Source organism: Notamacropus eugenii, chromosome 1 (genome assembly GCF_028372415.1).
Source record: "Notamacropus eugenii isolate mMacEug1 chromosome 1, mMacEug1.pri_v2, whole genome shotgun sequence".
Lineage (NCBI taxonomy): Eukaryota > Metazoa > Chordata > Mammalia > Diprotodontia > Macropodidae > Notamacropus > Notamacropus eugenii.
Genome location: NC_092872.1, coordinates 182445524 through 182459217, shown reverse-complemented (window position 1 = coordinate 182459217; position 13694 = coordinate 182445524). Strand labels below are relative to the sequence as shown.

The window sequence follows — 13694 nt, the reverse complement described above, 5'->3', positions numbered from 1 at the left end:
TTCTGGAGTTGTTGCCCCTGATCTTGAGTTTGAACAGCCTTCAGGAAGAAGAAGAAGCCATCATGAAGGCAACTGAAGAGAACCTATTTCATGAGTGTCTGAGGAGAAGCCATTGGAGTATGACTGCTACTATGAGCCACAGGAGTTGAAGGAGGCTCTTCTGAGTGTACCCCTGAAGTGATAGCTATTTCTCTGCCACCAGCAACTATAATATGGCTTCCCTCTAAGACCACTGTAAGGGTTTCTCTCCCAAAAGCACATTGAAGTTCAAGGTTGGGGGCAAGAACCCAAAAGTAAACCCAAAGTAAATTTCCCTATATTCAAGTAATTATGTGTCTCTCAATACTTTCCAGACAACACCATTTTGGGCAGGGCCAAAATGCAGGTTATATTTATTTCACTCTAGAGAAAATGGGAAACTACTGACATTGGAGTAATGGAGTGATACAGTCAGAAGTGAACTTGAAAAAAAAAACAACACTTAGGCAATTGTTTGGGGGCATGGATTAGAATGGGGAGAGACTTAAGGCAGGGAGAGAACAATTTAGGAAGCTACTGCAATAATCTAAGTGAGAGGTAATGAGGGCCTGACCAAGAGTGATGATTATGAGTGGAGAGAAGGAGGCATTTATGAGAAATGTTCTGGAGATAGAAATTACAAGGTTTTGCAACTGATTTGATATGTGGTATAAGTAAGAATGACTAATTAAGAAGTAATCAGCAAGTGTTTATTAAGTACCTACTATAAACCAGGCTGACAATGAGCTTCCTACCTTCTAATGGGGAAGATACAAATGTATATATGCAACATAAATATAAAGTTAATAAATATACAATTCACTAAGTACTTAAATACATGGTAGTTTGGAAGACAAAGGATGAAGAGTTGGGGACACTCAGGAAAGGCTGACATCATGGTTGCAAATTTAGGCAGCTTGCCTTTAACCACCCTAGGGAAGCTGGAAGAGAAACTGAGGGAGAGGTAAAAATTCTATTTTGGGAATGCTGAATTTGAGATGCCTCCAAGACATCCATTCTCTCCCTATGTTATAATGCACAATTGAAGTCAGAGTATTCATATATATGCTCATTCAATTTAGAAGGTCTTAATTTGGATTTCCTTCTGAATTTTTCCCCTCTTCATTTTCTGAAACATAAAGTTAACTTCATATTGGTCATTTTTATCATTTTTATACAATGTGTTTCTTTGGACACATAATTAAGCCAACTCTGAGAACTTCTTTTTTCTTCCTCTTCAAGAATAATTTGCGAGCTATCCCTCCCATTTAGCTACAATTTCTTTATCTTCTGGTTTCATTTATAGAGAGACTACTGAATGACATAATTTAACATAATGTTCACTCAGGGATCTTACATTTAACAAACCAACTGCTAAGCTGATGTTCTTTCTCCTCCCCCTCACTCTGTCAAGAGCAGCAACAACATTGAGATTTTGTAATTTTCTTTCTTTAATGGATTATCTTGACTAAGAAATTCGTCAGCCTTCTGATTTCTCTATATTTAGCCAAGCCAGTCCCCCAAAAGAAGACAGAATCAGTTGCTGTGGAAAATATTTGAACACTTTCCAGAATAGTAAAGATTTTCAGAGCTTTGCTCTGTTGACATATCCTTCAAGTATTCCTAGCTATCTACTTGCCTCCACAAGGCATCTGGGTAAGGTTGTTTTTAATCCGAGGTGGGTGACCATTGGTGACCCAGGAGATATACTCTAGAAATGCATGAAAGAGGAAAAAGATGGCCATTTCAACTTCATTTTTCCACTAGCCTGAAATGCTATTTTTTCCCTAACAAATTTACCAAAAAATTGTCTTGCTTTCAGTTGTATTGCTTTTTCTCTGATCTTAGTTCTTTCTTGTATTTTCTGTTGATTTGTACCTCTTGTAAGTTCTTATAGCTTCCAGTTATTCATTTTTTTCTCTTTCCATTTTATATGGGCAATTTAAGTACTATGAATTTGCCTCTGTCATAGGTTTTGAAACATAGCATCATCTATTAATTATTTTTTTGTAATTTTCTCTTTCATCCACCCAAATGTTAAATAGTCACTGTTCAGTTCCCTTATACCTCCTTTTCATGAAATCATTATTTACTATTACTTTTATTGCAATGATCCACAATGTGGGACAGTAATTAGAGAATTAGCCTTAGAGCCAAGAAGACCTGTAGTTCCCATTTTCCCTCTGACACATACTGGCTGCGTGACTTTAAGCAAGTTATTCAATATCTTGGTATCCTAGGAAACTTTCTATGACTATAAGGTGCAGAGAAGGTGCTGACCTGTATATAGTTTCCTCATGCAGAAGCTCCCTGCATCAATGAAATTGTAGGTCCAGTTCCAACTCTCTGTTACAATATGGATTGTATATTTAGTGAACAGAATTTCTGCCTTTCTAAGTTTATTCATCGTTTTCTTCAATTTTTGTGTAACACAGGCACTGAGGGAAAAAAAGACAGTCCTTTCTTTCCCATTAAGTTCCCTCTACAAATCTGTTATATCCACCTTGTTCGATACTTTGTGTAATTTTGTTACATATATCATACAGTATTAGCAGGTGCTAAAATTGTTTTCAGTTTCTTCAAGTTGGTTTTTCTTCTATGACTAAGGTTTTCTTTTACAAATTTTGCTACAGAATTATTGTATATGTGCTTAAAGTTGATACATTCTCATTTTATATAGACCAATTTAGTAATAAAATATCTGTGTTAATCATCTTTAACACTTTCTGGCTTGAATTAAGTTTTGGCCTATTTCATTAATACCTCTCCTACTTTCTGTAGTTTGGCCATAGCATAATAATTTTAGAACACACTTTCATTTTGATCATATTTAAGTCTTTCTTAATTGTAATCTAATTTTTCTTAATTTTCCTTTTTTAAATTTTACTCTTCGAGTTTACTTTCTATTTAGTGATTTTTGCATTTTATTGGTAGGTTCGGTTCATTTGCATTTAGAATTGTAATTGTTAGGGTTGTTCTTCAGTCATTCTTTTGAAAGGAAAAATACATTTTCTTATTATTAACCCCAACTTAATAAAACTACTCTAAAGAAAATTCCTCTCATATTAATATTGTTGTCACTTCTGTCATGTCTGATTATTTTGTGACCCCATTTGAGGTCTTGTCAAAGATACTGAAGGATTTTACCATTTCCTTCTCTGGCTCATTTTACAGATGAGGAAACTGAAGTAAACAGGTTTAAAGTAAGTGACTTGCCCAGGGTCACACAGCTAGTAGTAAGTGTCTGAGGCCCAGATATGAACTCAAGAAGATGAGTCTTCCTGACTTCAGGCCCAGCACTCCCTTTATCAAAGAATAGTGTCTATGTTCTCTTTCTTCTTCCTTCCAAACCCCATCTATTTCTCTGAAATATCCTCTTAAAAAACTTTGTGACTTAGCCCCCAATCCAAAAAAAAAAAAAAATGTACTTAGAATTCTTATATGTTTTTAACAACCATTGAACATCGATGATTTTAAATATTTCTCTTTTGGGCTGGGAGGCTTGTTTGTTCTATGAAGACTTCCTTGAAGAAGGTATGTCTCTCTGTAAATCTGCAGAATCTGTTTGCTTCTCAAATATCTTCTCTCTTGCCATGACAAATAATGCCTAATTTTGCTGAGTACATCATTCTGCTTTTGACCACCTCTCTCAGTCTGCCCTCCCTTCTATCAACCCCCTCCCTCTTCTTCCCCTTTACCCTTAACTACTTCCCTCCCTTTAATCTGCCCCCTTTTCTTGAGTACATCATTCTGGGTCCACACTCTATGCTTCTTTGTAATTCTGAATTCCAGTGTCTTAAGTACTCCTTGAAAAGTCTTTTTATATGATCCTGCTGTTTCTTTTTAAGTGGTTTTTAAACTACTTCTAGCAATCTGGATTGTTCTTCCCCTTATAATGTTGAGATAATCATAAAGCGTTGAATCTTGAGTCCTTCCTTGTCATCATCCTGTGGCCATTCTTTACATTTTGCTGCCTGTTCTCTTAATTGTTGAATTTTTTCTTTAATGATTTCATAAATTATTCTGTCTAGGTTTATTTTTTTATTTCTCTTAGACGTAACTAATTCACTGACTGCTATGTCAAGATCTGTCTTCCAGGCCTGTCACTGATTTTGTGATTTTCCAATAACTTAAGACAATTTGGTGGTTTTTAAAAGTTATTCTGCTTTGGGTATAACTTAGTTTTCTGCTGTAGGAAATCTGTTAATTGCTTCTTTGAACTTCCTTAGCTTTTCTATTGTATTTTTCTTATATCTTTTCTTGGTCATGTTCTTAGCATCTTTTAATTTTGCTTGAATCCTTTGTGTGTTTTTTACTTCCTATAATTTCTTCTTTAATTTGAGCTTATGCTTTTTTCAAGTAATACTGATTCTTTCATTTCTTGGAATCTGACATTTGCTAAATGGAAGACTTCCCTCAGGATATCATATAAGATTGCTTTTTTTCATTGCTTCTGATACTTCAGCTTATTCAGCTGTCCTATTGTATTATTAATTCTATCAGCATCCTTTGATCTGCTCATTTTAAATTTTGGCTGGTTTTTTAATTGTGTGTTCTTCAAAGTCATGTTTTTCTTCTCTACAGAATTTCTGCTGATTTTTTGGGGGGAGGGAGTTATCTTTTTATGGCATATGTGAGAAGCCTGGCTCCTTCTTCAACTCTTTCATTCTACCTTCCCTTAACTTGTTTTATAGATGTGCTCCTCTGGGTCAGTCGATTTGGGATGAAATGAAGATATGGTATGCCCTTATGCTTTCAGGAGAGCAAGAACGATTCCAAGACATTAAGATTAATGTTTTCTTTCCTTAAATTATTCTGTCACTCAACTAAAGGCAAGGTTTCATGTGCCTACAGGAAAACTAAATTTAGTCTTACATGAAAATTTTTTCTAAATATATGATGACAACAATTACAGAACTGGTATCCATGACTTGAGGTAGAGTTGATAGAACCATCAAAAGAAGGTCTTCACTACTTCTCATGAAAACTATTCAAGAATTCGCTCCCTGGTCCTACCTGCCCTACCTCTACCTTACCTTGTATTTTCCATTCCTTTTCCTCTATCTTTTTTTCTCAGGCTGTGGTTTAAGAAAGGGTGGGATGATATCCTAAGTTGATCTGGAAAGGAGTAATTTTTTTTTTAATTTTGATCCTGATTAGAGAAACTAAGATACTGTGAGAAATGAGGACTCTCAGGGAAATTTTTCTTATTTTGTATTTCATTTTTTGTATTCCAAATCCAGTATGGGTCTACCATATGACTGAAAACAACAGAACAAGTGTACAGCTATACTATTTCTGAGGGAATGTATTTTGTAATGGTTATTGCATTATAATATTGGTTAGGTCTTTTTTGCTAAAAGAGTTACATTTTTAAAGTTCCACAACATTTTAATAATAGTAAAATCACTTCTATGATCTACAGAAATATATAAATTAAATATTGGCATATGTTTTTGGTTGTTGTTGTTTCTTGCAAGTCCCAAGGCCAAAAGAAAGTTACCAGTATGATAGAAAGTAAAAATATCCACAAAGGAATATTTCAGATTGAATGGGAACATAAGAAAATGGAGATGGAAATGGAAGATTTAAACCAAAAGGCTTGGGATATTCAGATGTTGTTTCTTTCAAGAGCTCGTCAAAAGGTAATTACTCTTTTGAACATATGGTGTTTTTCACCATTCACATGGATCCAGTAGCATTTTACAAAACATCTTCTGATCACATAATTTCATTCTACAAATCCCTAGACTATGGGATACAGATGATAATGTGAATGATTAAATCACTCATAATCTCTATACACACATCTTAATATCTAAAGTAGGCAGAAATATGTCATGGCAAACCATCTTTGAATTCAAATGACACTGACATATATCAATAATCATTAAGTGCCTACCATATGCCAGACCCTGAGATAGGTGGACCCTAAAGATACAAAGAGGGAAGTCAAACAATCTCTGCCTGCAAAGAGCTCACATTCTGTCAGGAGGATCAAGATATAAACACATGGAACTATACAAAAATACATGTCAAATAGATACAGTTCGATGGCACTAATAGCTAGTGAGATCGAAAGGTCTCATAGAGAAGAGGCTGCTTGAGCAGGATCTTGAAGGAAGCTAATGAGCCTAAGAGGCTGAAGTGAGGTGGAAGTGCTTTCTAGCCATGGCAGGACAAGCCAGTACAATGACTTAGAGAAAGGAACTATAGTACTATATATGAAGAACAAGAAAAAGGGAGGTTAAATGTGCCAAAAGAAATATAAAGAAGAGTAATGCATAAGGAGGGTCGGTGTGAAAGGTGGGTTGTGAAAGAATTTAAATGCCATAGAGAATTTGTAATTTATCCTAAAGGTAACAGGGAGCCATTGGAGTTTAGAGAGAAGAAAAATGACATGGTAAGACCTGAACTTCAGGAAAATTGCTCTGGCAGCTCTACAGAAGATAGAAAATTGGGAAAGATTTGGGGTGAAGACCTCATAGATGATAAGCCAGCAAAACAGATAGAACAGAAAAATAAGCAGGAGGAGATCCAGGAGATAACAGCGTCAACAAAACCTCAGAGAGGACATCATATCTGGGAGGAAAGGGTATACAAAAGAGAGGTAAAGGACAGTATCTAGAGAAGGTGCTGGTTTCTAATAAATCTTTTTTAAGCATGTTAGAGTCTTGGGCATGTTTTTAGGTAGCAGAAAATGAACCAGTAGAAAGGGGGAAATGGAGGAAGATGATTGTAGGGGCAGTATGAGGGAGAAGAAAGGAAAGGATCAAGGAAAAAATTATAGGCTTTGTCATGGGCAAAGAGAAGTGGCATCTCATCATCAGAGACTGGAACAAAGGAGGAGAAAATTAGAATAATGCCAAGGCTTTATAAAATGCAAAAAAGAAAAAGAGATCAATCGCCTCTATTTTCTCTGTAGATTATGAGTTAGTTATTATGAGTTTCAACTGAGAGGTGGTAAGGAAGGATACCAACTGCAGAGGGAACAGAAGGTATAGCCATTTGGGGAGAGAATCAAGTAAAAGGGCTAGACCAAGTTGAAATTAGGTAGCACAAATTTGTATTGGACTTGGTTCAGTTCAGATGTGTGACTTCGCCCAGCTCTATTCAACAACATGTGACTGATAAGGAATAAAAAAGGAAAATGTTGGTAATAACACAGGATTGGGGTTTGGCAAAGCATGATCAGTAACAGGACATGGGAGATAAGAATGTAAAAGCAGAAGACAGAGAATAGTTAGACTGATGAACTAAAGGGTATGTATATTGGAAAAAGAATAAATTGAAAACAGAGCAGGGGTGATGACTTGCCAAAGTACTGACTTGTAAAGGGATTAGAGATCACAGTGAGGACAAAGAATGGGTTTGGGAAGAGAGTAAGGCACAGTAAAAGACTGAATGATAAAAATTAATAATATACTAATTATATAACACAGTAACTAGTTAAATTAGTGACTTAGCAGTGATATGTATATATACATATATATATATATATGTATATATATATGTATCAGTGAAAAAAGCGAAACACTAGTGATTTATTACAGGTCAAAATAAAATAATGTGAGGCTTTCATGTATATTAATTTCATCTTTCTTCCCCACTAGTTCTTAAACGAACCGAACTATGATATCCTGATTGGCTACCAGATTGCTATGATGGAGCAGAATATCGCTATTATAGATAAAGTAAGAAACAACCTTGCTCATCATCATGATATAGTTTCAAAGCATTGTCTTATTAGTTTTAGAGAATTGCCTACGGCACTAAGGATTGTAAGTAACCTGCCCAAGGTAACATAATACGTGTAAGAGGTAAGATTTGTCCCCCACCAGGTCTTGACTCTGAGTCCAGCTCTCCATCTACTCTTACACAGTGCAACTCTCTAAGATTGTAAGTGACAGAGGAAATGCCAACCTGCATCAGTAGCAGGAGTTTCTTTATATAGGAGTTTCCTATGTCAATGAAAGCACAGGCTCATAACTTCTAGCCCAGATCCATCTAATATCATAAGTTCTAAACGTTTCAGGTAAGTTTCAAGGTAAAATTAATGGTTTTAATTATTTGAAATTTCTATTCATTTCAACAAATATTTTTTAAACACTTTATGCATAAAGTTCTGTCTTGGGTGCTAGGAAGATAAGAATGGGGGGGGAAAAACCCAAACAGTCCTTCAAAGTCCACTGGGAATAAGGTGGGAGTAGACAATCGAATACATACACAGAAAATGACAAGGTAATTTGACAAGAAAGTACCAACACCTACAAGGAGGAGTAAAGGCTTCATGAAAGAAGAGAAATTAAATGGAGTCTTGAATATAAGTGAGAATTCATAGAGAAGATTTTTTTTTTAAAAGGAGTACATTCTAGGCATGGAAGATAGCTTACACAAATGGATAGAAGTAAGAGATGGAATATCAATTTTGTTAAAGTCAAATTTAGCTAGAATGTAGAGTGTGTGAAAGAACATAATTTGAAGTAGGATTGGAAAGATAGGTTAGCACCAGATTGTAGAGTTCCATAAATGCCAGACTGAGGAGTTTGTATTTTATCTTAGAAGCAGTAAGAAAGTCCTGATGGTTTTTAAGTATGGGAATGATATCATTAGACCTATGCCTAAGGAAGATTATTTTGACAGCTCTTGTAAAGATGGTGGATTGGAGAATGCAGGACTGGAAACAGGACCCCCAAAAGATCAACCTGAATGATGGGGAGGATGGCAGTACGTTCCACAAAAATAGAGAAGTTTGAACCCATGGGAGTGCATGAGAAGACCAAAATAGAAATATAGAAGAAAAAAAAGATAAGAAGATCCAGGCCAGAGCCTTGGGGGACACCTGAGCTTAGGAGGCAGTGTTATCAGCAGCAGGAAAGAGTCACTCAATGGAAAAAGGTTGAAGATAATAGGGGGGAGGAATAAATTATGGGGAAAACTACTAGAAATGGCAGAGGACAAAGAAATCAAGGTCACAAGGTCACAAAGAAAAGGGTTAACCTTGGCAAGAAGAGCTCCATTTTCCTTGAGAAAAGGAGGAGATGAAAGATAAATAAGTAGAGGGGTTTTGAAATACAGATTAGGACAGAAGGACTTGGCAAATAAGGTTGATTTTCTTAGTTACTCCATTAGGGGCTGAAGAAAAGAGAAGGTTTAAAACCAAGTGAAAATGTGAAAATCAATCAGACAAATAAAAGTGATAGCAGTGAGGGCCCAACTGAGAACACCATGAATTTCCAGGAATATTACATAACATCTACCAGCAGGGTTCAGGAAAAATAGCAGAAAAAGAGGATGCTGGGTGGCACATCAGTTTGAACATTGGCAAGGAATTAAAAGCAGAAGAGAACTGCAGAATAATAAAGGGCTGAGGAAGTGGAAACCATGAAGAGCTGAACTGGTTACTGTGGTCAAGAACAGACATCAAGCCAGAGTAGGGTTGATGAAATGGGAGAAGAGACAGGAAAGAAAGGAGTAAAGTCCACAGGAAGGATGAAGAAGATGTTTGAGAGGAGTCGAGGCAAATGGAGGGACTGAAAAACAGGAGATTAAGATCAGAAAAAGAATCTCAGAAATCTATAATCATAGTTCATTACCAACCCAAGACACACAGTAATAGGCTATCCTCTAGCCAGCTATCTGCAACATATCGCACAGTGTAACATCTTGCACCTGTAAATTATATCTTCAGAGATTAAGAATTTGGTAGCACTAGTTTGCTATTTATAAAACATCAACTAGTTATCTGTTTAATTAAATATACGTAGTCTCTTCTATGTATATTGCACAGTAAATTCTATTTTTGATAATGAGTTATAAAATTCATTACAACAAATTCACTTTGAGTTGACAAAAGTCATGTCTATTTGTGTGTGTGTATGGTTCTTTAGCTATAGTCATACAAAAGGTGTTGGTTCTTGTTAATATTATCAATGATAATTCATACATCTAGGAACTGTTCATTATTAATAGCATCCTTAATAAAGTAATAAGTTCCAATGCCCTTTTCTCATCAATATTTTTTGGGAAATTATATAATTGCCAGGCTCACAAAAGAGAGGTGGAAGCCTTCAAAAAACTACTCAAGCAACTAGGAAAGTTTATCACTCAAAGAGATTTAGCAAATTATACTCTAAGTTGTGAACTAAAAGAAGAGTTGGTGACCGTCAGTGAAAGAAGACAAATCTGTAAATCACTTGGTAAGCCAAATTACCTTTCTACAGTTAAAAAGTTGGCAGGAAACTGCATTATCAGAAAGTTTTATTACTGCAGCACACAGAGTTCTTAGCATTTAAAATGTTTTCCCTAGTTTAATGGTTTTGTTAAACCATTTGAGATAAATTAGGTTTTTTTCAATACTTCAGACAGTGATTCCACTAATTTTCTGGAGATTTTTTTTAATTTCTTTTTATAAATAGGATCCAAGCTGACTTGTGAAAAGATTGCCAGGGAACGATATGACACTGTGTTGCAACAACGAAAGCTAACAGATATTTCAAGAAGCCAGGCTGAACAGATTGCAATTTTGCAGGCAGAAGTAGAAAGACTAAGAATGAAAACATTTCCTGCACTTGTTCATATGTAGAAATGATGATGGAAAACATGAAGACATCACATATTTTAAAATCTGTTCTCATTTTCTTAAAATTTCTTTTCTCTAGTGACAGAAAAATTAAATTCTCTTAATTTACTGTCTCCTGCCTCCATCCCTTAAGTGAAACTCTTTGGTCCCTCCCAGAAAGTTGTAGAAATAGAAGTTTTGTCCTGTACAAATAAAAGTGTTATATCCTTGAATGTGTCCTTTTTTTAAAGACATGAACAAAATTTCTATTCTGTTGTATTAATTTACCCACAGATTTGACATTGGTTTTTAAAAATAAAGCATTTAATATATGTGGACCCTCTTCCCTCTCTGTCGGTGACTTCATCAGCTTCCATGGATTTAATTATCATATATATACTTATGACTTCCAGATCGGAAAATTCAATGTTAGTCTCTCTCCTGAGCTCTACTCTCATATCGCCAGCTGCCTATTGAACATTTCTAACTAAACATTTCTGAAATCTCAAAAACTCAGCATTCCCCCACCCCCCAAAAAAACCCTACCCTTCCTTCTCAATTTTCCTCTTTCTGTTGAGAACACAACCATCCTTCCAGTCACCCAACTTGGCAACCTCAGTGCATCATTCTCAACTATTCACTCTCATTCCACATATAAAGCCGTTACCAAGTCTTGTCAGTTCTCACACAGTCACCACCCTAGTTCAGGCTCTCACAATCTCTCCTCCTGCCTACTGCAATAGCCTCTCACATGATCTCCCTGTTTTATCCCTCCTCACTTCAATCCATCCTTCCAAAAGCTGACCAAGTAATTTTCTTAAAATTCAGGCAGATCTGTCATTCTCCTCCTCAAATTTCAGTAGCTCTATATTACCTTTAGATCAAGTAATAATAACCACCTTTTGGTCCTGCAGACAAAGTCCTGGGTACTCAGGACACTGCTTATAGACTAAGTAGTTTACGCAGCACTCCCCAAGTTCTTGGGGTCCTGTCCCTGACCTTGGGCTTGAACAAAGTGGTTAGGAAGGAAACCATTTGTCACGTGGCTCAAAAAGTGCTACCACCACTGCCTAGAATCGCCAAGCAACTATCATTTCTAATTTTTACAAAGCTCTAGTCAGGTCCTCATATGACTTTTAGTTATACATGTTCAGATCTGAAAGGGGAAAACTACTAGAGTTTCACTATTTCTCATTCCAATATTTTTTTCTTTTAATATTTAATATGCTATGATATTTGGTAAAATCAGTAAGTATTGAATTAATTATCTATGGTGCTCGTAAGCATGATGTAATAATTTTCCTGTTTACCTTTTTTATCATGTCTATTTTTTACTAAAACTTTATCTGAAATCATGATTACCACCCCCTTTTTATTTTCAATTCAGGGAAACATAAGAGATTTTGTTCTAGTCTCTTTTTTTTAACTCTATGTGAATCTATAAGGAATACATTGTTGGATTCTGTTTCCTAATACATTCTGCTATCCTCTTTCATTTTCTGGATTGAGTTTATACCATTGAGATTCATGGCTATAATCGTCCATTGTGTATTTCATTCCATCCTGTCCTCTTGTAGTATTTTCTCTCTTTGCTCTCATGGTAGCTCAGTGACACAGCTGTTGGGCCTGGAGTCAGGAAGACTCAAGTTCCAAATTGACATCAGACACTTACTAGCTGGGTGATCCTAACCAGGTCACTTAACCCCTATTTGCCTCAGTTTCCTCAACTACAAAATGGGGATAATAAGAGCACCTACATCATAGCAGCATTGTAAGGATTTTAGTGGGTGAAAGATGAAATGACTGAGGAAACAAAAAAGATAAGGCTTCCAAGCATATCAATTTATTAAGCAATGCATGCCAATAGATCAAAAAACCAAGAATATGGATTTTTAATTTCATCACTGTGCTGCTAACTCAAGCCCTGATATCACTTCACTCAGCCTCCTCTCCCCTTTCAATTGAAAGGCTGGATGGTAAGGTACCCTCCCAATGCCTTCTTTTAGAGAGCGCAAACATTGCCCTTGCAGCTCACTACATTCTTCATCTGCTGCCCTGACTTGCTTCAACTCTACAGAACAAGATGTCTCCACAGCAAGTACCCCTGGGTTTGTCACTCTGCGCTCCCTGCCCCTGCTTTCCTGCTATTGCCCTCCTTTACACTGTAAGCTCCTTGATTTTTTTTATTCCTTGCATTTCCAGGGCTTAGCACAGTACCTGGCACATAATGAGCAACTGAATACATATGTACTGGACTGGATAACACTGATGAGTAATGGTGGCTGGTAATTCCCTTCTAAAGGAGCTGTCTATAAGCCTGGCATTAACAACAGGGGCATATGTTTGCAGTCTAACAGAAGCAAACTTCCAAAGCATGATGGAGTATTTCCCAAGATTCTCGATTCATATAGAGAGCAAATTACCCTACCCAGAATGAACCTAAAAAGCATTGATTGGGATTATGAAGGCTTGGAGAAAGACAGGGACAATGGTGCTATTTTCATCACTGATGTCACTGACAATGAAGATGGAATACCAATGGTGAAAGACAAATATTTAAGTGAATAGATGGTTAAAAAGTTGGCACCTGAGAAGAGAGTTATTATTTCTCTGACACAGATTAAAACATAGGAATGGTAAATTGTTGACCAGGTTTAGAATCTACTTATTATGAGCTGGTAAAGCTACACTGGCCTAGACATGTCACAATTGGAAAGATGGTACTTGTAGGTGCTCTCAGAATAACTTCCCTTATAACACAACCTCAAAACAGCAAGAAACATACTAAATCTATAATAATTTAAATAGCAACAGAAAGAAAAGAAGCAAATACCTCTACATTAGGTAAATCCTCCTGGAATAATCACAGATTACTGAACTCCCACTCACTTATAACTACTCTGAGCCTGCCCACAGGCCTACTGTAAATTACCTATTAAGCCTGTGTTTAAAGAGTTAGCATTAGTGACTTCTAAACCGTCTCATCATGGCAGTGATTCAGTCTGATCTGCCCATATGTTGTAACAGGCAAAAAAATTTTTTTCCTCTGCTACACAGAATGGTGGCAGAGGGTAATTGGGGGAGGGAGAGTAGGTAGGAAATATGGAAGAGGTTG

General features: G+C 36.3%; 1 protein-coding gene and 1 long non-coding RNA gene across 9 annotated transcripts in view; one reads left to right on the top strand and one right to left on the bottom strand.

Moving 5' to 3' along the window:
- Positions 1–10915, top strand: part of LOC140512357 (cilia- and flagella-associated protein 43-like) — a 193199-nt gene extending 182284 nt beyond the window's left edge. For 3 of the 4 annotated variants that reach the window (XM_072621506.1, XM_072621508.1, XM_072621516.1), the window contains 4 exons: positions 5499–5663; positions 7632–7712; positions 10064–10217; positions 10437–10915. In XM_072621506.1, the coding sequence (XP_072477607.1) occupies positions 5499–5663; positions 7632–7712; positions 10064–10217; positions 10437–10603 (567 nt within the window). In that variant the 3' untranslated portion in view covers positions 10604–10915. Of the gene's footprint in view, positions 1–5498; positions 5664–7631; positions 7713–10063; positions 10218–10436 lie in introns of those variants that run through there. The other variant, XM_072621512.1, reaches the window with a different exon arrangement.
- Positions 1–13694, bottom strand: part of LOC140512388 (uncharacterized) — a 209785-nt gene that overhangs the window by 183705 nt on the left and 12386 nt on the right. The gene's annotated exons all lie outside the window — the stretch shown is intronic.